The sequence below is a fragment of the Trachinotus anak genome, unplaced genomic scaffold (assembly GCF_046630095.1).
Source record: "Trachinotus anak isolate AG129_WGS33_773 ecotype Australia unplaced genomic scaffold, CSIRO_AGI_Tana_v1 ptg000021l, whole genome shotgun sequence".
NCBI classification, from domain to species: domain Eukaryota; kingdom Metazoa; phylum Chordata; class Actinopteri; order Carangiformes; family Carangidae; genus Trachinotus; species Trachinotus anak.
The window spans coordinates 22432690-22460114 of record NW_027273872.1 but is presented as its reverse complement, the minus strand read 5'-3'; the positions used below and the strand labels follow the sequence as shown (position 1 = coordinate 22460114).

At 41.0% G+C, this 27425-nt stretch overlaps 1 protein-coding gene and 1 long non-coding RNA gene across 2 annotated transcripts; one reads left to right on the top strand and one right to left on the bottom strand.

Annotated features, from left to right (window-relative positions):
• Nucleotides 1–7720: 7720 nt before the first annotated feature.
• Nucleotides 7721–26217, top strand: gabra4 (gamma-aminobutyric acid type A receptor subunit alpha4). Its single transcript, XM_071458097.1, has 9 exons — nt 7721–8204; nt 8305–8423; nt 9563–9630; nt 9943–10163; nt 10754–10836; nt 14950–15093; nt 15710–15862; nt 21594–21850; nt 24931–26217. The coding sequence occupies exons 1-9, from the start codon at nt 8116–8118 to the stop codon at nt 25465–25467; spliced, it is 1671 nt and encodes a 556-aa protein (XP_071314198.1). The 5' UTR covers nt 7721–8115; the 3' UTR covers nt 25468–26217.
• Nucleotides 21678–27297, bottom strand: LOC139606083 (uncharacterized). The gene is made up of 3 exons (XR_011684547.1): nt 27165–27297; nt 21934–22028; nt 21678–21815 (listed from the first exon to the last, which is right to left on the bottom strand). It is a non-coding gene; the product is annotated as an uncharacterized lncRNA (long non-coding RNA).
• Between the last annotated feature and the right edge of the window lie 128 nt (nt 27298–27425).

The following is a 27425-nucleotide window of genomic DNA, read 5'->3' as shown; positions in this document are numbered from 1 at the left end:
ATGCTGTATACTGTGTGTTCATGTGTATGTTTTGATGCTAAGATTAAATAAATTGATATTTTATGAAATTATTGTCAGAAAACACTTGATTAGGTTCATAATACATTAAAATACATGGATTTTATTTTTTTTACAGTGTCTTTACTTTACTTTCTTTACCTTTCATTCAAAGAGATTTTGAGCAGTAAATATAAGGTTGTCTTGTTACATTTCTTTTTTTAGATTAATAAATAATAATATGAGAGATTGGGGCTCTTTGGTCAAAAACATAATTGGGCAAAAATATATTTGAATACTGAGAAAGCTGAAGCTGAAAAGGAAAGAGGCCTGAGAAACTGACATGCTCAGATAAGGGAACGAGGGAAATGTTATTCTTGCACAAGCTGACTGTTGCTGTTAATGATGTGTTACATTTGCTAAACCCAACCATTAGCTATTCAGCTCTGTTTCTGAAGTTATTGTGTACCTTGAATTTTATGAAAGTTGTCAAATGGCTCAATATCACTGTCATGTCTTTAGTAGAGAGCTACAGCCGGGAAGCAATCAGCCTAGCAATTAGCTTAAAGACTGAGGGCAGAGCTAGCTAGCCTGGCTGTGTCCCTAGTGACAAAATATGCTAATTAAAAATTAAAAATTCGCTGATGTGTCGTATGTTGGTTAATATGTACACAAACAGTTATCAAAGTGAGGTTGGCAGGTTTTTATACCTTTTGTTTGTACACTAACAAAAACCAAAACTTAGGCTCACTAACCGTTTCTGCTAACGCACGCAAACCAGAATGACTTCTTATTATGTGTTGTAACGTAGCAAACTTTCCTTTTCCACCTGAATTTGGTTGCTAATTTGTCCTAAACAGCTGATGTACCCGCCATACATGTACTGGACATATGTTAGCTGTAAGCTAGTAACTCAGCGCCCACCTCCAGTTCTTTCCCTTCAGTCCTTCTCCTATGTGTACGTCTATGAAGCAGACTCATAAAGCCTTGGAATAAGTGCTCAATTAAAAAAAAAAAAATCACTTATTCAGATGTGTCAGGTTGTGCTGCCCTGTGCAAATGTCTGAACTTTGGAGAGTGCCAAGCTAGCTGTTTCTTCTTTATGCTAACTGAAGCTAACTGCTTCCTGACTCTGCCTCTGTATATTGCAGGATGTTTGGGATCAGGAGCAGCTTCTCTCAAAGACAGAAGATTATACTTTGAAACCGATGGCTGGTTGAATTGACTTATGCAATATGTCTCGTTTATCAAATATTTATGAACTTAAAGGTTCTGTCACTGCCACTAGATGTTGCGCAGACCAAAACAACCTGTGTGTTTAAACATGGGGAAGCCCAGCGGTTTAACAGGAGGGACTCAAGCGCACAAACGTCCCACTTTCTCAGACTGGTTAGCAAGACAAAACACAGAAAAGCTCCGATCACACCACGCACAGAGGAGGTGTGACTTTGCTCTATGCTTAGGACACCTTTACTCCGCTATATCTTTACAAAAATAGTTGTTTACTACTATATTACTGTTTAAAATCTAATTTACAAAACCTTTAATTAGTACCTTTCTACAATAAACACCTACAATAAACACCTCAACAAAGAAATCATGTTTACATAATGTAATCCACTGTAGCAGTAGTTTCCTATTAAGGAAAGCAGTTAATGGACTAGTGAGAGGAGAGCATTAAACCTCCTGCACTGGAGAGGGTGTATAACACTCATCCAGTCATTGAGCTGATCTTACTGTTCAGCATACTTTACCTTCACACAGCAGCATAAAAGTGGCATCCATGAGTTAGTCTCATATCCAGGTAAGTGGGGAAAAATAGCACAGTTTCCCCAATTCCAAACTATCCCTTTAAATTAGGGCAAGTGCCTATACTTAGAGCCAGGATGACAGACAAAACAGGGTTTTGGGACATTGGGGTAAGACTGAACATGGCTTACACATTGATTAGTTTCATTGATTTGACTGAAGATATAAGGGGAAAAAAAAGAAAAAAAAATATAATCAGTTCTACCTTTCATGACGCAGTTTTGAGGTGATAGACGCATTTCACTTTAAAATGGAAACAGAGTCAGTGCCCACCTCTGGCTTTCACTTGCTCAACATCCCAGACGTTTCATGTATGTGTGACAGAGCTGGTATTGTCTAAAGAGAGGGAAATTTGCCGTCTGTACATCACAGTGCACTCAAGTATTGTCAACTACTTGCATATAATGGGTGGGCGTGCTTACTGAAGTAGATGAGAGGGCACTAGGGCACTGCAGAGCATAAATGACTCCCAATCACTCAGATTCACAAGTGGATAATGGTTCCTTTGCATTTGGATGGAAAAACTTCATTTTCCATGACTGTGGACAGCAAAGCACAATGAAGAAAAAGTGCTTCATAAGACATAAGATATTAAGCCACTGTTTTCTGAATGCTTCTCTGAAGATATCATATTCCTGGAGGACTCTTCAGTGCCTCAAGATCACAAATGGAGAGCCTTGCAGACAGTGGACAATTTTGGAATATGAGTTCCAGAGACAGACTGTTTGTTTGTCAATCATGCTCTGGTTATAGCCTCTGTGTCACAGCTGTCCTTTGTTGTAGTCTCATCTTCCCATGTGTTTCCACAAAGTCTTGATAAAGGTAAGAACAGGCCAACAGGGATGTGGGCTGCAAGGTGGAAGCCAAAACCCCGAAGGAAAGGATTTATGTCAATACTTCTTTCTTCTGAACACAGATGTGTGGAATTTGATGCTATTTTTACAGACTCGTGTGTCAGTGAAGGTGTTTTTTATGCCTTTTGAATCCTGAGGGAAGATACTCCTTTTGGCTCCACCTCCGTCTCCACAGAGAGGTCAGAGGTCCTGGTCAGCCATACAAGAGCATCCCTGTCTTCCAGATGAAGGAGGGTCTTCCTGCTCATGTTTGACTGAGTATTTATCAAGCTGGGTTTTCCAAGTGCTGCGTGTAGCATAAGAGCAGCCTCACTGGATAAATACACCTCTGATGAGTGAGAGTCAAGGTTTAACATAAGGCACATATATAAACTAACTGCAGAAATGATCTAACAGGTTGAGTGAAACTCCCCTTAGTGGAGTAACATTTCCAAAAATGACATACCATTCTCTAAGGAAGTATTATCCCGGCCCCATGTATACGTTTTATGGTGTGAATTAGTTACTCACTCTTTAGTTACTGCTGCTACGCCTTTCAAGCTTTCTGATCTTGCACGGCACAGAAACAGTTTACAGTTGAAATTAGTCGTGATATTTGAAACAATGTGTCTTTGAGATCAGACAGAGGTAGACGAAAGCTGACTTCTCATTTCTTGCCAGCGATTATTGATTTTGCTGACTGGAATGACATTTGTTTCTAGCAGCTTTTATCAGCTGTGGCTAGCTAGCTAATATAGCTTCAGTTCAGTTTAAAGAGTATGTAAACAGACTGCACATCTAAAAGTAAAAGCAGATTTGCAGGTTTGTAGATTTGTAGAAACTTAGCCTAGATAGAACACAAATGTCAACTATGTGGACTTTTATGCAACGTTAATTTAAAACAGGTTGCACCACAAAAACAAGCTTTTATGTAGAGATTAGTTATTACTAAATATTTACACCCAGTATTGTTAACTATCAGGTGTAACTGTAGTGTAGCTAACTGAACCAAATGACAAAGCTAAAGTTAGTTTGCTAAGATATAACGTGGTTAGAGTGAAGAGTAAAAGAGGTATAACCTGTTATATGGTCGACATAATAATATTAAAGATTTGAAATGACATATCACAAAAATAACACCACAAACCTCAAATTACAAAATGTTATGCCAATAACATTTAACCTAATCAGTAACATTAAATGACATCACAGCGATTCTGCGTTTCCTCTGGCTCAATATACGCCTGGTTCCTCGGCCCAAGTCCGGCCCATATACAGCATGACTATCAGACGTTACTTCCACATCTGGAACAATTTTGTGCTTCTGTTTGCATCTTTTGACATCAGGTGTTTCTGGTGCGACTGTTCTATTTTAAAAGCGTCTCATTTTCCCATTTTCTCCTTTTCAAACTGTATTTTGTGCATGGTTAAGCTGAAATGCATGTTCATGAAATTAATTACTGTTGAAGCAAATCAATGACATAAGCTCTTCTCTCTGGTGTCTCATTTTCAGGCCGTCCGTGTGTCTCTCCCTCGGCATTTGTTTGGTGTAGAAGATGTCACGTTGTTTTTTTTTTTTTTTTGGACGATGTGATTTCCCGACAGCTTTCATGGTTCTGACTCATTAGCTCCCTGCACTGCCACAATGAGCCTCATCAATCGTAACCCCCAGCGCAAAAGAGCTGTTTTCTCCCTACCTGGCCATTATGACTCTATTTGCTCTGTAACACAACCTAGAAACAGTGTGCCTTTGCTCAGTGCAAGGAAATAAATAAATAACACAAACAAAGATGCTGTCAAAAGTGAGAGTATTTTGACAGTGATGCCCTGATTTTAGTCATTCAGGCTTTATCAGAAAGGAAAACTAACTGTGGTATTTCATGTAGGCACATGTGGCATTTGTGCACAAACAGTGTGGGCTGGAAATTTGATGCTTTACAAAGCTCCAACATAAGATGGAATGAAATACCTGCTAATCAGTGGCCGGAGGCTTTTATTGTGATACATTACACTTTGACTGACCTGCTCCAACAAGACTTTTAATTGGCTTAAATGTCTAAACTTCTAATTGTCCGCTCAGTTCATGTATTGTCTTTACAACCCTCAACGCTATTACCATCCTTTTTCCAGCAGCAGCAGCATTCATTTGTTTACAGGAAAACAGGTTTGATAAACCAAGTGTGCGATACCTGCCTAGCATCAAAAAACAAAGTTAGTGACCAGCTTGTGAAAACAGCAGAGCGTTAAATGATCAAATATTCCCCACAGGAGTTTTGGAGTTTAAAACGGAGCTGAAAGTTGAGTGAAAGTTGAATGAAAGTTGAGCGAAAGTTGGACATAGGGCTGGGTTAAACTAGAAAAGAGCTGGTTCATACAACATGTCCGTCTACAATGGAAAGTGAATGTTCATGCCTGTTCCAAAACGGCCACTAGGAGCTACAATGAAAAGCCGGCCATCAGCGGCATGAGATGAGATATTGTGTAAATTCGGAGATAAGAGTGAAAATTTTTACAAAATCACGGAAATCATTGTGTAAAGAATCAAAATAAGGAACTACAGAGAGAGAGGTTTAATCCCTTTCTCACCTCCGCACAGCTCGCCAATCATGATGGCAGTGGGTGTGAATGTTGAGGGGCCATCCCACAAGCACCGAAGAAGTACACCGGCACCTTCACACAGGTTTATAGAAACACAACTGAAAGCTAATGTTGCTCTGGGTCTGCTGGATGTGTAAACAGGCAACTTCTTGCTAACACATTTGCCACATTAACTTCACAAAGTGATAATATGTCAGCGTCATGTTTGGCCAAGTGGCCAAAAAAACCTCTTAACCAAGCGCAACGTAACCTTAATCACAGTGATAGAGATTGTTCAAATGCTTTAGTGAGGGAAGCATCAGCATTACATTACAAAAATATCTCTGTCTGCTCCTTAACTACTGAAAATAGAAAGGATAACCAGTGAGATTAAGGGGAGTTTTTATTCTAAAAGTCAGTATCTGGTGCAGGTATTCATTATTGTAGTCATAAGATACAGGATGTGAAATAAAAAGTTATACTTTTAAGATACTTTAGATGTTGAAAAAACGTCATAAAAGTACCTCAAATTTTTACTTGGCAGAGTTACTTTCCTCCTCTGTTTACTGTTGAACAAAAGCCTGATAATGAGGCTTATTTGACTGCCAGTCTAAAAATCACTATCTGCAAAGTTAATGAGATCTGGCTGTAACTGCTCCCCAGTAAAGACAGCAGTCTTTCATGTGTGCTGAGCTCCTGCTAACAAGCTCTGCTGCAGCAGCTGTAGGTGTGTGTGTGTGTCATCGGGCTGGGACTCTCTGAAGGCTCTCGTCAGGCCCTGCACGGATCCTACGGGAGGTAATGTAATGACCCACTGCCGCCATGCCCCTCCACCCCTTACCACACACACAGAAACACACACCAGCCATCACAGAGGCGTGCTTCACCTCTCCTAACTTCCTCCTTCACACACACACACGAGCTCACACTGATAAAAAACTGGGTTATCATAGCAGTTATTTGTGCTGCAGGGCATATAGCTTACAAAGCAAGAAGAACCTGTTTCAAGGAACCTCAGGACAAACTATATCATAGACAAGCACTCACACACACAGACACACACTAAAGCCACAAAGGAGTACAATAAAAGATATTAAATTAGAGATCTCCAACATGTGTTCTTTAGGCCACAAATGTTAACCCAGTAATACATCATGTAGTGTAATTTAAACACAGGCTTACAGGGAAAGGTCAACGTGGCATAATAAGGCCAACGTGACTTTTCCTAAAACTGTATTTCTGACATTTGAAGGCATTTTGCTGCTGTTGAATGAATATTGTTACAACCTTTTTGTACAGTATGCCCAAAGTGCTTCCATTAAAAGAGCAAATTGTAATCAAATGTCTAAAAAAGAAAAGAAACGAGAAAAAAAAAATCACTTGGATGAAAGCCGGCCCCCACAAAGAGCACGCATATTACTCATCCCCCTCAGAGCCGCCTTGCTCTAGTGTACTGTGGGAGGACCAGGGTGGGCGGCTGTGCAGGGGATTGGGAGCTGCGTTATAAGACTACATGACTTCAGCTTACATGTAATGTATCTATATAATGTTCCCTCCCCTTTCCTTCACACTAAGTGGCTTCTCTTGCAGCCCAGTGTGTGTGTGTGTGTGTGTGTGTATATGTGTGTGTGCCTGTGTCTGTGTGTGTATGCACTTCAAAACTAATCAGGAAAGCCAGTGTGGTGGAACCCAGACATCTTGTTTATCCTGCGAGATTTACCCGCACTTCACCTTCAGAAGCCACAGGCACACATGCTTTCACTTTACACACACACACACACACACACACACACACACACACACACACACACACACACACACACACACACAGAGTGAAGGTCTTGTGCTTGTCCCAGGTGCAGAGAAATCTGTGAAGCAGCATGTGGCTTGTCCCAGTTCCTCTACAGTACCTGTGCGCCTTTGTATGTGTGTGTGTGTGTGTGTGTGTGTGTGTGTGTGTGTGTGTGTGTGTGTGTGTGATTGCGTATTGCGACAAGACTGACCCATTTGAATCTTAATACAGGCGCTCACCAATGCATTCCTGAAACTAGTTCAACATGTAGGCTACGACTGCGATGAACAAAGTCACAAAGCAGAGATGGACGCTAATCGATGCAGGGGGTCAAAGGGCATTCTGGGAGTTTTTCTAAATCCCTGAGGTGCTTTTTGAGATATGAAAACAAGTCTTAAAGCACTGATTGAGATTTTAAAAGGCAGCGGGAGGTCATGCTGTCAGGAAACACCAAACGCTGAGATGGCTGTTGAGTCGAGGAACAGGTCCACACACTGTGCGTCCTCCCTCTCCAGCTTTGACGGAGGCTGAAGTCAGAGATGTGACTCTGTTCAAGTCATTTCAAAGCAGTGCACGTCTAATCTGTGTCCTGACCAAAGCAGGTGTGTGAGAGAGAGAGAGAGGGAGGGAGGGAGGGAGAAGGAGAAAGCAAACAGAAAGGAGAGAGGGAAAGGGAGCAGGAGAGGGAGGGAGAGAAAGAGACAGAGGCAAACAGAGAGAGTTGAGAGTGAAGAAGAGAGAGGGAGGATTGTTTCTTTCTCTGGATACCACTACCACCAGAAGCACCCAGCACCCCGCACCCAGCACCCCGCACCCAGCACCCCGCACCCAGCACCCAGCACCCAGCACCCAGCACCCAGCAGCAGCTCGGATCCGGGCGGGAGGTGACCGGGGCTGGGAGTGAAGGTGTGTGCATGTGTGTGCGTGCGTGTGTGCGTGTTGCGCGCCTGGCGGACAGACTGCGGGAGCAGGAGAGAGGCTCACAACTTCCCTCCTCTCTGCGCCGCTCTGCCCTCCGTGTCGCCGGCGTCTCTCTCCTCCTCTTCCCCGGGACACAGGCATCTGGCGGGGTGAGATGTGAAGAGGCTTGAAGTATGGCATGCGAAGATGGTTTCTGCCAAGAAGAAGGAGATGGTGACAGCGATGTGCCCCGCTTTTATTCGGACCCTCTTCTACTTTTTCTGTTTGGCGACTTGGTGAGTCCCCTCAGCGCCTCTGTCCGCGGTGCTGAAGCCTCCTGCGCTTTCTCCTTGACAGCTGCTGAAGTTATGGGTCGATCTTTTCTGTTCTTTCTAGTGTGAAGAAAATCTCTGGGCAGACAAAGAAGGATGAAAGGATCTACCCGGAGAATTTTACTCGCATTTTAGACCGACTTCTGGACGGCTATGATAACAGGCTGCGACCTGGATTCGGAGGTATGAAAAAAAAAAAAAATTTAAACTATCAAACATTTTTTGAATGAAAACTATAACCGGAAACACACGGGATTTTCACATTGAAAGATGGAACAGGTTTCATTTTTACTTTTTTGTGCTGTATGATGGTGAAACACAGCATGAAGTGCAATATAGTAGACCTAAACACTAACAACTCATTCAAAAAGGATGAAGCAACTTGTTTTTTGTTGAACTTCTTATGCTGTATGGAGCAATAAGTTAACTGTAAACTCACGACCCACCGCCGAATGCTCCCTGAGAGTCAACTTAAGTCAATTTTATTTGAATAAAATCACAAATCTGCCTCAAACGACTTCACCATCATCAGACCCTCAGTTTTGATCTGGAAAAAAAAAAATAAAATCCCTAAAAACCCTTGAAATGACAGGCACCTTAGAGGAGGGATCCTTCCTCCGGGCCATGCAATAGATGTGTTCAAGGACGTTATAGGGTCATTTTCCTGGACCTCTGTCTGTGTCGGAGACTTTCAACATGTAACATGTTGCTGCATGGTCAAGCTCTTCACAGCACATGCTGCACATTAAATCGTGCGTCAGCCTCGATCCTTTAAGCCTGGCATAGTTTCGCCCACTGAAGAGGGGCCTCTGAGCAAATGTAGTTATATAACCGTGTGTATGTTGCGGGACAAACGCTTAATGCACAGTTCAAGTGCTAAAAGTGCGGATTTGGTTTGGGAACATCATGTCTGCAGCCACGACACGTGGGGAGCAGCGCTGTTCACTGTGCAAAGCAGCCTGTCAACAGAACTGTGCAGACATCCAGACATGCTGTAGCTTTGCTTATCCCTGCACTTACAAACAACGCCTCGATATCCATCCAATGAGGAAAAAAATCTAACAGGATTATGTTTTTGCATCTTTTAAGCAAATTTTTTTTTCCACTTCCATTATGCAGAGGCACCACAGATGGTGACGAGATAAGCTATTGCATGTCTTTTAGGTTTGACCCTGATGGGCTGAAGGCCTGTAAAGAGAGTTTACACTCAAGTGTGAGCAAGACTGGCGTGTGTCTGAGGCTGGACTGTGACATGGAGGGATTTAAAAACAGGAAACAGTCATTAAATGCAACATTTGTTGTCGTTGTCCTTGACTCCATAGGTCCTGTGACTGAGGTCAAGACAGATATTTACGTGACAAGTTTTGGGCCTGTTTCAGATGTTGAAATGGTACGTACCTGCACTCTTATTGTAGTTAAACATATGTCCATTATGTATTCTACTAATACTGTTCATACTTACATGCACCCAAATTTGGTCATTGCAGAATACATAGACACAAGCCAAAATTTAAACATAGGGACATTCGTGCTCTAGCTGGGGAAGTAAACCCTTTCCACTTTGAATTTGTGTGGAAAACAGATTTTTTTATTGTCAAACTTTCTTCAAGGTTAATTTCAATAATTATGAAGCAATATCACTCCGCCTACCCTACCAGCCTACCAACCTTTTTCCTTGTTTTCATTAACTTTCCTGTCTCAGGAGTACACCATGGACGTGTTCTTTCGCCAGACGTGGGTAGACAGGAGGTTGATGTACGAGGGCCCCATAGAGATTTTAAGGCTAAACAACCTGATGGTGACTAAGGTGTGGACACCAGACACCTTCTTCAGGAACGGCAAGAAGTCAGTGGCTCACAATATGACGGCCCCCAACAAGCTCTTCCGCATCATGAAGAATGGCACCATCCTCTACACCATGAGGTGCAATAGTACACTTAACCCCATCACCATAAACAGCCGATTAACATGATGATGCTCACGATCCAACTGATGTGTTTAGTCATGATGTGTGTATTGTCTTCTGTTTTAACACATGCTTATTTCTGATGGGAAATAAGCATGTGTAGTGTAGCATTTGTGTCCATTGAAAAGACTGGGAGAAGAGAGGAGACACACTTTGTTTCATTTTAAGCAGTTGAGCAGATTTACTGTGAAATCAGAGCCAGGCTCACAGTGTAAACAGTGCAGGGATGTGTGGGGGCAGGGCAGAGGCAGCCAAATTAAATCTTAAATTCAATTAAAGCTGTCAATAAACTCCTCCTTTGCATTTTTGGTGAAAAGGCTCAGGTAAAGATAAATCACCTCCCCTTTCAACCTCCTATCACACATCACTATTATATCAGATGCTAGTTTACAAAAGAGCATGCTAACCATTTAGCACACTAGAAAATATTAGCAGCTATCAAAATCTAGCTTTTCTTCAACAGACATGGCATGAAGTGAACCCACATTTCTGTATTTCTGTGTGTGTGTTTGTGTTTATTAATTCACTCCTCTGTGTGTTATGACAGGTTGACTATCAGTGCTGAGTGTCCCATGAAGCTTGTGGACTTCCCCATGGACGGACATGCATGTCCCCTCAAATTTGGAAGCTGTAAGTGATCTGTGTGTGTGTGAGTGAGTGAGTGAGTGAGTGAGTGAGTGAGATAAACAAATAAGCTTGTAGAAACAGGGAAAGTGATAGATATGGTTACACTGTCCATATGCAACATGGTCTCTTTTATGTAAATCATGGCTGGATATAATTGACAAGGGTTCAGTCAGTTTCCTTTCATCTTGCACTGGCTCTTTAAATGGCAGGTGAGAGGCAGGTGAAGAGGTAACAAACAGCCAGATGTTTGCTGATTTGCTCTGACGAGACAAGATAAGCCAACTGTTGCACTTTCAGACAGCTGGTGGCTGACAGACCTGTGTTGCCCCCAATACTGCTGCTGTGCCTCTGAACAAGGAAGTGAGGCCGAAATTCTGTCCCGCCTACAGTATCACATGGATTTAATAATCATGCATGTTTGTTTAGGAAACATGCACAGTTGGCATTTCCTGAGTGCACAATGATAAGTTAATGTTAACCTTGTTAGGTGCCACACATCGTGTTTCATTTATTTATGAATCATCATCACGGTGAAGCTTTGTATTTGAGTCATTTCTAAATGACTGTGAACAAATAATGAATGTTTCACAGGAGACCTGCTAGATTACTTCACATTACAGAACAGAGGGCAGCGTAATTTGCAAGTAAAACAATTAGTCAGCGAGTCTTAGCAGAGTTTCGACTTTGTGTTGGCTTGCAAGGATAGGTTTTGTTTTTCTCAAAAGCTGTCATCAGCTGTTATTCAGCTTGTTGCAAATGCAGATCCTTAAAGGAAGAGTTTAACTTTTTTTTGGAAAGTGTTTGCTTTCTTGCTGGAAGTTACATAATGAGATTGATATCACTCCCATGAATTTATGATGATAATGATAACTCTCTTACTATATAACTTCAAAACAAAACAGAACAATGGAACACTAACAGATGATAAGAAATAAAACATTAGATAAAAATATTAAAATTGACATAAAAATACAGGAACAATAAATACAAATCAAAATCAACACAAGAAATGCAAGAAATGTGTTTTGAAGCCGTTTATTATAGTGCAAGACAGCTGGAGTCAGCAGGCGATATTGGTACATAAAGCTGGGTGTCATCTGCTTAAAAACAAAAATAAGTTTTATACTTACAAACTTACAGGGAAACAAACAATCTGTCCAAAATGAACAAAACTGGCCTATCATCACCTCTAAAGCTGTTTAAGACACCACAAAACCAACAAATGACAAGTGACAAGCTGCTTTAACTTGTCTCCAGTATTTCAGTTTTCTTCTTTTTCCCCAATGCATATGTCGTAGTTTTTAGCTGTTCTGCCAAGGTTTAATGATCAGTTTGTAAAATTCATATTCATAGAGTGCTTTAAGTATTTAGAAAGGTTCGGAAGTCTCACAAATGAAAAGTTTGTCCTGGTTTGGCTGGAAAAGCTCAGTCACATGAGCGTCCTCTGCTCGCTGCTAAAATGGAGTCTGGGCTGAAAAGGACTGAGGAGCTGAGCACTTTGTCAGACACAAAGTGACTGAATGCTAATACTAAATAATGAAGTATTTCATTCTTCATTGTGAACAATGAAACCCTAACTCAGCATCAGTGTTTAGAGTGGGCCTACTGGTCAGCAGAAATGACTTATCTCAAATAAAGGAGTTTCTCAAATAGAGCAGCTCCGTCTTATCGGAGAAGAGCAGCAATTTGAAGATTACATCTGCAAGAGTAAGGAAGGGAAAAGACAACGAGTTTGCCTTTACACTCGCCCAATCTGCTGTCAATTACCCAGTGTGGTGACATTGCAGAGGACAAATTCACATTTCTCTGTTATTGTCATCCTTCTCCCCCTCCTCATCCTCCTCCTTTCACCACCCTGCTCTGCTGCTGCTGCTGCTAGCCTCCAGTCGGGAGGAAGCGACCATGGATCTGATGTGGCCTGAAGCAAAGGAAAGGTCAGAATCCCTTCCTCTGCCTCAGGATAGCACAGACCTATGCGGCTATTTTCCATAGCTGATGTGTGTGTGTGTCTGTGTGTGCTAATTTTCTCTGTCTGCCCTGCCTTCATTTTTTTCTCCATCACTCTTTCTCTCGCTCCCTCTCTGCGTCTCCTATTCTGTTACTCCATCTGGACTCTGGACTGCACAGGCATTGCGTTCCACTCCATGACACACCAGAGTCATTTTATTTTGGCAGCACAGTTGGTATCCAGCCGATGTGGAGTCCCATAGGGAGTGGTGGGCTAAGACACTGGCATTCTGTCGCGCGGCCACAGACTGGTCAACCTCACCAGTACACATACAGCAAAGTCCTCTGAGGAAACAACAGTGGGAAATAAAAAAAAATTCTTATGATTTATACTTAGATGCTAACAAAAGGCATTAGTGAGTGAAATATGACAGCTGGGATCTCAATGAACTTTGACTGAATCACAGTGTATAGGTTTCAGTGGATCTGAAATCGTGGACTGGAAGATCCTCCTCAGAAATCAACTACAACAAAGTTTGAAAAACCTGCACTGCTGTTTTATTTTCCTCGCAGAATAGTAATTTAATTACTACAGAGTTTCCCTGCATTTGAATAGAGGTGATGGGTCAAATTGCCTTAAAGAGCTGATAGCCTTAAAAATTAATTAGACATTGGAGAGTTTTATTATCCTGTGATGGTGCTTCAGAGGCTTTTTCCATTACTGAGAATACAGTTCCCTGAGAAACAATGAACAGTAATAGTCTTGGCTTAAAAAGTAAAATTTAGATGTAAAGATATTGAATATCACTGTGTGAAGAAATTTAGCCCATAATTTGACTTAATTAAACTTAAAACTGCAATCATTCATTTTGATATATTAACAATTGAAAAAAAATTACTACAGTATTTGTGGTGTGAAAGGTGTCAGTGATAGTGACCCCTTTGAGCGTTATCACCCAACTCTGCAGTTTACGTCGGCTGTATGAAGCATTTTAGTATCTTTCAGGTCATTGTTTTGGTTTTGCAGCCTGCAACTTTAAAGCTGCTATTTGTATTTTTTCTGCCATTGGACGTGCTGGTGTGGGAGATGGTAACTGTCACTTGGCAACAGCTTCAGCCATTGTTGTTTTTACAATATAAGAGGTCATAGCCCTCCGAGCAGCGCTATGTCTTCAGGGTAGATTGTTAGACATGTTAGAGACAAGAGTTAACATTGATGTTGCTTTCCACTGCTGTTGGTGAGTAAAGGAATGAAGTTTAATGCTGAACTCACAACGTTTCTTATAGACTGGTAAGTAAACAGCTGTTAATGCTAATGTTGGCTATAAAGTGATTGCAAAACTTACAAATAGCTCCTTTAATGTTCAGCTGTTTTCAGTGAAAAAGCTCTGATAAACCTACTGTTTATTACCTGCTTCTGGAAATGACATTGATGAGAACAGTGAAACTGAATAAAAATAGTGTTATAGACAGTAAAACCAAAACAATGAGCTGAAAGACAATAAAACACTCAGTGGTGTATAGGAAGAGCTGTTAAGTTGGGTGATAGCTCTCTGTTGGTTTGTCAACATGAGTAAAACCTTTCAGATACAAGTAGTCACGTGACCCATTTTGGAAATAAAGATATTGATTATAGCCGCTTTAAATATTAGCATGTTAGCATTTAAATACACAAGTTGACTTAGGCGACAGACAATGGAAAGATTAAATGTCCCTTTTGCAGTATCAGATGCAAATTTCATTACATATGGAAAAAGTACAAGTAATGTGTGATAAAGGTAAACGTTTCAGTCATAGGACCATCGACAGCACAATTTACAAAGCATGTAATTCTGCAAACTTTAAATAATATTTGGTGAGTAGTCAAGACTAATCAGGAGGAAGGTGGTAAGAGGCAGTTTTCCATTAACTCATCAACTAATTGCTTAATGTCAAGAAAGCCTACAAACCTATGTGAATGAACATACTGACAATACAGGCATATGCTTGCCCACACTTATGCAACTACATATGTAAGTTCATATCTATCTTAAAGTTCACAGTGTAAAATCCCCCTTTTTTGCTTTAATGTAAACATATACACAGAATTCATATGATACATTGTGTTTTTATACTGCACAACTTACAGTAAATGACTCACACGGATGTGGCTTTGCTGTCTGCCCACAGATGCCTACCCTAAAACAGAGATGATCTATACTTGGACCAAAGGGCCTCAGCATTCAGTGGAGGTCCCCCCCGAGTCCTCCAGCCTCGTTCAGTATGATCTCATCGGCCAGACGGTCTCCAGTGAAACCATTAAATCCATCACAGGTGAGACCTGCTTGTCCTTCCATCATTTTAACTTATCAGCTGAATTATGCTGAATGCTTCCCAGTAGAAATGGCTGCAGTAATGATGTGATGAACTTTATTTCTTTCTATTATAAAATGTAAAAGCCTGCTCTCTTCTATTGAAAGGAAAAATGTTCTGCTGTCTGTCTGTATTATATCATGTGAAACCCAGTTGATTTACCACGTCTATGCTGTATTTTCCACATGGATGACACAGAAAATATTGTACAAATGTGCTCAGGTGGTAGATATTAGAGGAGTTGGAGCTTTGACTCTTGCAGACATGATAGAAAGATTCATGACAAGTCTCATGACGTCAAACACTGTTAACATTGTAAGTGCAGGCTTTTCAGACGGTGGTCACATAAATACTGAAGGATCCAAAAAAGATTTTAGCAGCAGAGAGTTGGGACGGGTGATGTTTGTCCATTTAGGTGAAAATGGATGAGGGTTTCTAAAATGTAGAAGAGCATGAAAAAATGATCAAAATAAAGTCAAATGTGACGTCTGTCTTGAGCTGTATTAGCTGAAATCTGTCAGCCTGCAACTTTCAATTCTTTCTTAATCAAACTAATTCATTTCGCTTCATCCTCCAGGTGAATATGTGGTGATGACGGTCCACTTCCACTTGAAACGTAAAATGGGCTACTTCATGATTCAGACATATATCCCCTGCATAATGACAGTAATCCTCTCCCAAGTGTCCTTCTGGATAAATAAAGAATCAGTCCCAGCACGCACAGTCTTCGGTATGTAGACCTCACACATCCCTCACCCTGCACAGCCTCTCTCCGCCGCTCCGTTTATTTATTTGATGCCTGCATGCCAACAGAGCAGTCAGAGCTGGTGTGCGTGTCCACTCTGCACTACAAGGTGATGCTGCAGTGCGTGATGATTACAGGAATTATAAAGAGCTGCTGTTTTTTTAAATTTTTTTTTATTTTAAGATTTCAACATAAAATGCAAATTCACTGTTTAAAACTGGTTTAAAATGCACGAATGAACCACTGACAGCATGATGAAAAATCAATTTGATGCATTCTCTACGCAAAAATGCCTCAAGCAAAGACCAGAAATTTAGGTCTACAGAAATTGTTTGGGCTCAATTGGTGGATTATACAAAATCTCCTCAAGATGGTATAAATATCTCTCTACAATTGGTTGAAAATGTAATAAAACCTTTTAACATAAATGCAGGTTTAAGATGGGGAAAGATGCATCATTGTAGGCACGATGCCTGAGGGATTTTATGTATCTACAGACTTTTAAGTTTACATAAACAATACCGTCTATTCAAGAGCATTAAAAAGAGAAACAATTTCTGCTCCTCTCATTTACACAGAGTATCTTATTAAAACTTTAGGTTAATCTATGCTTCAGTAATGCGGTTTAGCTTCAAAGGCATTTGGCCTCATTGAAACAAAATAAACAATATTTCATTTCTGTATCCATTTCTTCTTTTTAAAGAGAGGCCTATTACAAAACTCTGGTTCACTTCAAGGTATTTGGTTTTTTTAAATCCAGCAGTAGTAATGCCCATAAGTAAGTTGCAACAAAGGTGAGAACAAGCAAGTACTGCAGGTCGGATCACTTAAATATAAAGAGAAGAATTTAACAATAAAAATAAAATTAAATACTTACAATAGAGATGTGAATGATATTAAAGAAAATATAAGTATATACAATATGAGTATGTACAGTATGTGGGCATCTTTCCTCATCTGACCTCAGTGAATTGTTAGTACATTACGGTGCTTCAGACCAGGCATCTCCAGTCTCCAGCAGATGATATAATAACTTCACTTCAGGCAATTAATTGTTTTTACTCTCTAGCTGTTGCTGTGTTATTATTATCACAGTTAAAGTGAGTTACAGCTGTTTCATTGCTTATGAAGAGTGTGACATCATTACACTGTCCGGCATTTTTTTATATTTCTTTAGTAAACGTTTATCACATTTTACAAGTTGCTGCATTAACCATCATTTCTATGTTATCAGTCGCTTTCAGTCTTTGGCCTGTGACCCAGTTGCACTCTGTCTGGCTCCCCTGGTACAACATGTGGGTCTCTGCCCTAAAATACTGATTAGTTTCTATCAATAGTCAAGATGGAAGACAGACAGAACTGTTAAAACTAGACCTGTGTTGCTGCATGGACTTTGTTGTTTTATTATTAAGGTTGTTTTATTATTGCGGAGCATCATTTCAAGAGGTAATTGTAAGTGTCAGTGGTGATGAATGAGTCCCAGAACAGACATGTTGACTGCATGTGATGGAGAAGGTTGTGGTGTCATGAGGGCCTCTGTGAAATGTAATGAGTTTAGTATCATTTATTAAACAAGTTGTTAGATTCCTTTTGTGAAAAAAGCTTTACTAAAGATTTATTGATCATTTACAAGCTGTTAATAAGTATTATCTTGGTTTGTATGTATAATGTAATAAGCATGTTGTCATTGAAATTGTGACCAAACAACCAACAACCTCCCTAATGGTTTTCACTGCAGAGCCACCTGTTTCCATGCAGTGTGCACTTGAGTGCGTTTTTTCCGTTGACTGTACAGTTTGTGTACTGAGCCTGTTTGTTGAGCAGAAAAACCCTGTGTGACCCTCAGTGGAGGTGTTGCCCTGTGCAGTGCAGTGTAATAAAGCACTAGAGGATCAATGCTGCTCTCCCGCAGTGGCCAGTGTATCTGACAGTCCAGCTGCACTGCCCCCGCCCCCCCGGCCCAAACTGTCCAGCATGACAGAGGCGTCACAGCAGCACAGCCATTGTTGTCTCGGCAGAGCCTCGGAGGCAGTGGATTTCTGCTGTTATCCGCTGCTTTTCAGTGTGCGTGTGTGGCTGTGCTGGGTGAGGTTGGGTTGCGAAGGGAGGAGGATGGTGGGTGTTTGGATTTCTTCCTCTTCTCCCCTGCAGCCACACTCTGTTTTGACTTCCTGTCTCAGAGACTCAGCCACAGTGTCCTGTTTTGAGCGTAGAAGAAGCAGTTTGTCAAGAAGACAAACAGGAGGGAGGATTACAGCTGAGCGTCTCGGCTTCAGATAGAGGGGCCGGAGCAAAAAAGCACATTTTTAACAAGCATTCAGAGCATCAGTCAAGTGATTACATTCTATACGTGTGATATGAAATGTGACTGTTGTTCACTGTAGTGTTTGTCTGGAATGAGTGTGCAGCGTTGGCCATTAATAGCTGAGGAGGTCACAAAGATTAATTCAAACTTGGGGGATCCAGGGACGCTCATGGCACTTCTTCTTAAGTATTCCTACTTAAGAAGATTTATACCACTCTCATGTCTGTCTGTTAAATGGAGCCAGGAGTGATTAGCTTAGCTTAGCATTGTGTCTGAAAGCCGAAGGAGACAGCTTTTATGGCTGAAACTCACTAGCTAATGTAATATATCTTGTTTAGTCAGTTTAAAAAAATGTAATGTAAAAAATGACACTTCCTGGTTTGGGGCATAGTTACATGCTGTAGACTATCGTGGTCAACAAAAGCAGAGCACCTTCATTTCCCAGTGCAGCATCGTCAAGGTGAGGTCGCCAAGACAACAGCAGTATAGACAGCCAGAGTCATGACGTCACGTCAAGGCTAGCCTTTGTTCCACTAACTTACATAACTAATATTTTCTTATTCAACATTAGACATTTCTTTCATCTGTCTTCTGGAAAGATTGAAGCACGTTCCTCGGGTTTACTTTCTGTATTTTACAAATCAGTCGCTGTCAGAAGTTGAAACCTTCGTGACTTTCACAACTTTACGTTGTGAGCCCAGAAAAAAACTACAGCTCCAATGAAAATTTACCAACACACCATTTCAGGTACTTATATCATTGTAACTTACTTTCATCCATATCCATAAAACTCACAATGCTCTTGTCAATTTTTCAGTTTTTTATTGGTTGTAATCTAAACATGTAAGACTTATGGGAAATGTTTGGCTGCTAAAAAAGCTGAAGAGGCTCTGATTCAAGTCTGGATTTTCAGTCATTAGCAATGCTACAAATGCCAGTGGGATTTTGAATGAGGTTTTCTTATTTCTCAAACACAACCAAAGGTTCTGTTTTCTCCGTATCCAGAGACGCTTTGCACAGAAGAGCAGCTTCAAGTCAGGCAGGAAATTTATCGTCTCGTCTAACATCTGGAAAGAAAATGATTATATGTAATCCCCAAAATATTTATTTAATAGAATTTGCAGAAATCTGATTTGTGTCTATCCTTTAGCTTTAACTGGTGTTTGGCATCTATGTTTCTATTTTTGGGTTTAGCTAAAGGACCAAAATATCCTCGGCAGGCTGCAATCTTGTTATTGTGTGGAGGTGAAAATTAAACAGTTGGTGTAAAGATCTAATTGAGGGAACGGAAGCTCAACAGCATTTCAGTCGAAATGATGCCTGAGTGAAAGCTGAAGTATTTACTGTAAAAAAAAAAAATCCCCCAAGATACAAATATCCAAAACCAGTTTATGTACAGTATGAGGGTGACCTCTGTATTGAACTGCACTATTTACACATAAACACCATTAGTTACACAGTTGAGAACAAAGAGAAAAAGAGAAAAAGACAGAAAGGCTTGTACATATACAGAGTTCCAGTATATCCATCAACCATCTCAGTTTTTGCTCATGTTGAGAACAGCTTTGTATTAGAGGTCAATATCCTCAGTCTGCGGCCTCGAGCCGCAATTCACCTATCAATGTCATCCAGCTGCTTTTGATTGACAGGTAATTATTTATATGGCGGTCATGTCCATGCACAAGGGATGAATTTATGCTGGGCAAGGACTCAGCAGCACAGATTGTTCCAGATCTCCAACGTAAAGGGGATTTTCTCCAAATCACATTATTGCTATGGGTTAATAATACCAAGGACAAACGGTGAGCTACGGGCTTAGACTATAACCTTTTGTTATTGTAGGAGCCACACGTGACCTTCTGTGCTGGCCAGATTGGTATCTTGTTTTATTTTTCTGGTCCCTCTCTTGGTAGTACAGGGGAACGTATGACATTCAGTCCCAAGATGGACGCTGTGTATGAGCCTTATTACACTATTTTCTTTGGCTCTGTGCTGTATAAACTACCTTTTCTTGCATAGATCCCACAGTTGTGCCCAGTGTTTCTGCTGTGAAGTAGGAGATATACTTCAGGCAAGTGTAAGGTCTGAGTTGTGTAATGTCTTTTGATACACATCATACTTTCAGTAATGCAAACATTATTGAAGTAGAGATTGTCTGCAGGTAGAAATAATCCTATTGGCTGAGTTGAACCTCAGTGGGTGGAGCAGCTTGTTCTTTTGGCTCCCTGAAGTACATTGGCTTGTATCCCAGCGAAAAAGGCAAGAAAAAAAAGAGAGGAAGTGCAGCAATGTCATGAAGCCTGGCACTCTTACACTGAAGGAAAAGATCTTGCCAAGTCGTACAGGTTAGCTGGTTAGCCTTGTTAGCCCTAGTTTACCTGCCTGGTGTCTTATTTTTAAAAAAATGTATTTTATTTTATTTTTTATTATTACCTGCAGTTTAAATAAGTTGCAGTGCTCCCAGCTACTCCCCACTTCCCACTCCCACCTGAGTGACATACTGATGTGGACAGGCCAATCCCCAAAACGTGTTTTAGCCACTTTAAAAAATGTCCACCAAAAAAAAGTATAAATACTCTTTGATGTGTACACTTTATTTTGAATATTTTTACTGTTTATCTTTCGGTCAAACTGCGCTTTCTTTTGGAACCACACTGTCTCAGCCATGAACTAACATATTCTAACGCACAAGCGCACCTACGCTTTTTGACTCATACAGCTGATCTGTGGGGTAATACAGTGTGCGCTATAGTTGCGCTTGTGTGTACTGCAGGTAATAAACTGAGTACGTATAAGTATCTCACACAACACCACATCAAATAACCTGAACTATCACTTTAAGCTTATTTTAAAGCTGCCCTAACCAATTTTCCTATTTTAACAAAAGCTCGTTGTTGGTTTTTACTGTTTTTGTTGCTGTCATCCACCTTACCTCTGGCCACAGGGAACATTTTTCAAAGGAGGTGGTAGAGACCAAAACAGAGCTCAAAGTAGAAGGCTAATGCTAATGTCTGTTAGTGCTACTGTTAATGCTTATGCTTATGTGTGAATAGGCAACTGTTATAATACTGAATGACAGTATTGTGTTTACAGCTTGTTGCACTGGACCCAAGTGGCTAAAACACAGTAAATGCAGATGTAAATACTGCGGCTCCTTTTCTGCGTCTTCCAGTTTAAAGATTCATTATCCCTCTGCATTCAGTTAATGAAATATGCTGATGAGAAAAAAACATAATGCATATGGGTTATTGAACACTATGCAAATCATCAGCAACACCATTTATTTAGCAATGACATGCAGAAATGTCTGATCCACACTGACATGGTGTCTGATTTATGGGAAGAACTGCCGTTTTCACAGATATACAGCTCATGATGTTGATATTGTTCTTTTTGTTGTTACAACTGAAGGCATTACCACTGTCCTGACCATGACGACACTCAGCATCAGCGCTCGCCACTCCCTCCCCAAGGTCTCATACGCCACTGCGATGGACTGGTTCATCGCTGTCTGCTTTGCCTTCGTCTTCTCTGCCCTAATTGAGTTCGCTGCTGTAAACTACTTCACCCAAGCACAGATCGAGCGGGCCAAAAAGAAGCCAGCCAAATGTCCCCCGGTGCCCCAAACCACGCCTGTCAAGGTCAAGGACACAGAGGAAGTGCTGCAGGTGATTTTTGTTCCCCTCAAATAACCTGAAAGCTCTTTACTTCAAGGAGCACTTACAAAACATGTCCCTTATTATGTGCTTACTGTATCTGGCCTTTAGCCTAGACCTTTGAATGTGCAGAAGTGGGCCTGCCTGAGGATTGTCAGCTGTGCTCCTGCTCATAAGAGCTGAATAGGATCTGAAATGTGGCAAAACCAGGAGATTCCAGGACATGAATTTAGACTCCAGTACACCACTAAACCTGCTTGTGTTTGGTAGATTGTAAAGGTTTAAGAATTTTTTTAGTATCCACAACCAAGACTTCTGTCATGAAAATGAAATCTGGCTCACAGGGCTCTCAGGACAAGTAGGCTGTTTCTTTTACCTGATTAAACAGATAATTGCTCTGTCAACAATATGTTTCACATGTCAAAGCAAATGCATGCTAAACGTGCTAAATGAAGGGGACAATAAATTCCTGTTGAAACATCCCATACCTGCTGTCCCCAGTTCAGCCAGGACAAATGCAGCCTTTGTTCAGCCATAAATAAAGCAGCTAATTAGCTGATTCTTGTTTAGAGTCGACAGAAATAATGTGAAGTGCAAAAAAAAAAAAAAAAAAAAAAAAAGAATCTGAAAACAGCTTCACAGATGTTTGTAGCTAATCACGAGGTGTGTTTCTCAGTGATGGTATTTGCTGAGGAGGATGAATAAATTGACATAATCTCTTTCTTTTTCTATTTCTATTTCACTGGTGGAAATTACATTGACACCATGGTAGCTGATTTATGGATTTAATCAGAATTGATGACTATGACGTGAGGCTGTTTTAGAGTTCTCAGTCAGATGAATGTGTTACAAATCACTGCTCATATTAATGCTAGTTTGTAAACACTTTAACAGGACCACTGTAAAGAGGAGGGAGAAGTGCACGTTTCCTCTACGTTATGTTCTTTCAAAGGGATTAAGTCAAACATATAGGTCTTCTGTTAACTGATGACTGAAGCTGACATAACCCAGCAATGCATATGTCAGTTTTACGCTAACTACTTTAAGTTGCTCCCTCCAGTCCAAATCCCAGTGTGGCGTAATCAGGCCTGAATGCAGTATAGTGACAACGGCACTTCAGTGGATTAGTAGGTTGCCACGGCAACACAGCCCGGGTACATCTGTATAGGTTTCAGAAAGGCTCTGACACTGGGGGGGAAAAATTAATACTCTTTTCCTCGAGAGCAGGTCCTGTTGGCGCTGCTAAGGGGCTTGGCACGAGGGTCAGGGTCTGTTGATGGTTCCAGCTCCTCAGCCTTTAACCTCTTCCATGGTCAAAAGCAAACAACACACACACACACACACACACACACACACACACACACACACTTCCTCTCCTGTACATGGGACACAATAACACTGGATCCTTTCAGTTTCAGGGGGGTGGATTATTCCTGCAAATGCCTTAGTACCAGCATCACACTCTTGCTGCTTGAAAACATCAACTCTCAAAGGATAAGCTCCTTTGACGTTACACTGCATTACCGCCGCGATGCAGTGCTACCTACTTTCTGTCTTAAGCTTGTGTGAAATGAGTGAAATCCTTGATAAGTGACATCTGTATTGCGCACACTCTATCGTCTGCTTCCAGATGAAGGCCATCTGTGTTAGGGGGACTGTAATCAGATCAATATGACAAGGTTTATGTTGCCTGGTCCTGCTGTTCAGAACGGAAACGCAAGTGAGCTTTACCATACCTGAAAACATTGTTCACACTAAATGGTAAAGACCCACATTTTAACAGAACACCTATTCTTATTTGAGGACTTACTCAGACCAGCATTTAAACTTGATGAGCACAAAACTATCATTTAGTAAATAAGTATACTGTATGTATCAGGGTTTAATTGATTTGTCATATATTTTTATCAGATATTGTATCTGATCTTTGATTTTTACTGAAACAGAATAAAAAAGTATCTTACACCCATTTAGTAATGAAATGCTAAATAGTCATTATGATGATGTGATCACTGTAAAGATATGTGAAAAATATACTTATCAGTGCTCTCTGCTGAACTAACAGTGGAATGGAGACACTTAATGAATGACCTCAAACATATTGTTTCTGTATTGCATTTGGTCAAACTTACTAAATCTGTCAAGGTTTCCATTCGCACACTAACACAGTTCACAATAACAAGGGCAGATTTAATAAGGAGCAGGACAGAGCCACTAATGTCACTCTGAACTCTGATATACAAGCATTCTGAACTAGCTTCCACACAATGGGAAATACTGCAGGTGTTATCATGAGCTGAGCTTTTTTTAACCACACAAAATTTAGTCAGTGAATCATATGTTATCCCTTGGCTTTGGAAGCAATGCTGGGTTAGGTGAGATAGTTAGCTGGACATGTAACTGCAGTTTATGATTATGATTACTTGCAGCTCCAGATACAAACACAACCATTCCTTAAATTCTTGCTCTTGTATTTTTAGTTTTGGAAAAAGCTAAAAAGAAATACGACCCTCAACCCCTAGATCAGTGGTTCCCAACCTGTGGACCAGAGGCCCATTGGAGGGCCACGAGGGTTTTGCAAGTGGGCAAATAAATAATTTGCAAAACAGTATAATTATGGTGAAAAGATGTAATTATAGAAAAAACAGTAAATTTAAACGTTTAACACGAAATAATCTTTGAAAACATTAAAATTATTATATTGAAAATTATTATATGCTGGACCACATCATGTACTCGTACTTGTGTCTCAGTCCGATTGTGAGCTAAAAGGTGACATCTATGGCGAAAACAGGAATATCACAATGCTGGTTGGCAACAGGAAGAATTAAAAGGAAAGAGAGTCAAGAGACAGATGGTCAACCGACAAGTGATCTCTCTCCTGTCAAACAAAGAAGAAAAATTGAGCTTCCCCTGTTTTCAGTTCAGTTCAGAATTTTCAGTCATTATCATTAAAATACTAAGTGCTGAGGAGGTGGTGTCACAAAGTCAGATGTGGGCCACAAACATTTTAGAAGTGTTGATAAAGGTTAAGAATCACTGCTCTGGTTATCCAAATCTGTCATTACTGGGGTTTTTGTTCTGTCTCACAGCAAAATCCTGATACCAATGGTAACCTGAGAAAGCGGATGAACTACATCACTCATCAAGAAGCGAGCAGCCAGCAGAGAGCCCAGTCCACCACCAGCATTTCAGGAGTAGGAAGAGCGAGACCGCTGCGACCTTTAGCCGGTGGGGCCAACGGCAGCTCCTCCACCCTCTCCCGCTCCAGCCCCAAGTCTGAGAGCCTGCTCAGCGTGGCCTCCTCCTCTGCCCAGCTGGTGAAGAGTTCGCCCCAGGCTGCTGCTTCCACGCCAGACGTGATGGCGGGGACGCCGTGCAAGCAGAACACCAGCTCCACTTCGCTGCAGCATCTGCTGGGGCCCAAGCTGGAGCGCATCCAGATGATGGGGAACAAGCTGGAGCTGAAGCAGACACCGTGCTCCCAGCCCACCACGGCTGGTATGGGCGGAACCAGCAAAATTGACAAATATGCACGGATCCTGTTCCCAGTGTCCTTTGGGGCGTTTAACATGGTCTACTGGGTGGTTTACTTATCAAAGGACACGATGGTGGCTAAAGGTGGCTAAACCTGGCTCTGGCAGCAAGAGTGAAGATCTTTACTTTTACCAGATGGGGAGCAAATAAGGATTATGAGAGTTTGCAAACAATAAGAGGAAACAGTTGTTCTTGTCAAACAGATAAACAAAATGTGCTGGCCAAACACTTCCACATCCAGGAGAACACACTCAGAATACATTTCTATTTTTCTTCCTAAGGTCCTCGAACAGCAAGCATGGGAACAAATCAGCAAAATTAGAAATATCTGACTCAACATAAGAAGGAGCACCTGCACACTGGAATATGCTACTGTCCTCTTTATATTACACCGTGCTATGTCTGGCTGTAAAGGTTTTCATCGGCTTCAACTGCCTCATGATCCCTTTTGGCCTGCAGTCAAGATGAAGCATGGGATTTTTTCATTTTCCTATTTTTGTACCCTGCACCTGGCAAGATGTTTGGATGTGTGTGCCACTATCCTCAAATGAACTGCAACAACGCTATGTAAATATATACATTTATTAGGATAAATGGATTTATATTTAATGATTACAGTGTACTTCCATTTGAATATGAAGACTTGTTGCTTTGTTGCCAGCAGGCTAGATGATGCTAAATTTTTCAAATTATTTGAGAGGACAGAGGAAGTCTAGTAGTGGTTTCCAGGGTCTTTTTGTTTAGACTAAAAAACAATAATTCCTGAATACTGGCCAAGTCACAGTCAAACTAAAATGAAATTGACAGGTTTTTGTCAGAATGAAAGTCCCCCATGAGTGGAGCTTTGGCCTGGACCTGATCAGCCATGAAAAGCCTCTCTTGTACAGTACCTACTTGCAAAGCATCTTTCTTATACAAGATTTTATACAGGATTAAGTAATCTGGAAATACAGGAAGATGAAATTTGGGATCAGTCAGGCAGAAAGTAGTAAAGACAAGTTATTAATTCATGTAACAGTAAGATTTAAGCTTCTTTCCAGCCGTAATGGGTCGCCAAATAGTAGACAAAGATTGTGCAAGTGATTAAAATACAGTAAAATACAGATTAAAATACTGGAAAAAAAAAACAGAGGGAGCAGAGGGTAAATCACTGCAGCGATAAAATAGTGAGCTGGATGTTAGTTTTGGCCTGTACAGTAAAAGAATGTGACTGAACTGTCCTACAGCAGCTGCACGGGAGAGACGTCGGAGCTGACTGCTGTCATCCACCCTCTTAAATCGTGTCTAACAGATGTGACTGAGAATGGACCTGCTGTTTCTATACTCCTTCAGCTTAACATATTACATTATTTCACTGCATTTCATGGTGTTAAAGCTGGGAAATGTCTCGTGTATTACTGGATAAGGTCTATGGGGCAGAGCCTGAGCAGTGTCCTTATTAAAGCTGCAGGGAGGGTTGAGCAAAGAAAAGGAGCATGCTGGTTTTTACTTTTCAGGCAACCCCAGAGTTAGCTGATGTGCAGCTGTCAGTCATTCAGCTACCGTCAACTGGGCCAGCAAGATTTAAGTTAATGGCATTTACTATATTACCAGCAAGAAGAACTCCTAATAAAAGAGCAGCACTGCCTGTAGCCTTGCTCTTTCTGTTTAGATCATCTTTAAGAAATAGTTTGACATTTTGGGAAATATGTTTTTTTTTCTCCTGCTGACAGTTATATGAGAGGGTCGACACCCACTCTCATGTCCGTGCACTAGATATACAGCTACAACCTGCAGTCGGTTAGCTTACCTTAGCATAAACGCCACAGCTAGAGGTCGGTTAGCTTAGCATAGCATAAAGACTGGAAAAAAGGCTAGCAGTCGGCGTGACTCTGTTTAAAGGTAACAGAATCTGCCTACCAGCACCTCCAGCACAATTTCTGCAGAGCCCTCAGAGCGATAGCAGCACGTTAGCAGCGGTAGCTTTCGAGCTAAAAAAAAACCAAATCAAATTATATCTTGACCAGTTGCAGTGACTTCCTGGAGTCTCTGATGGTTGGCTGGCAACTTC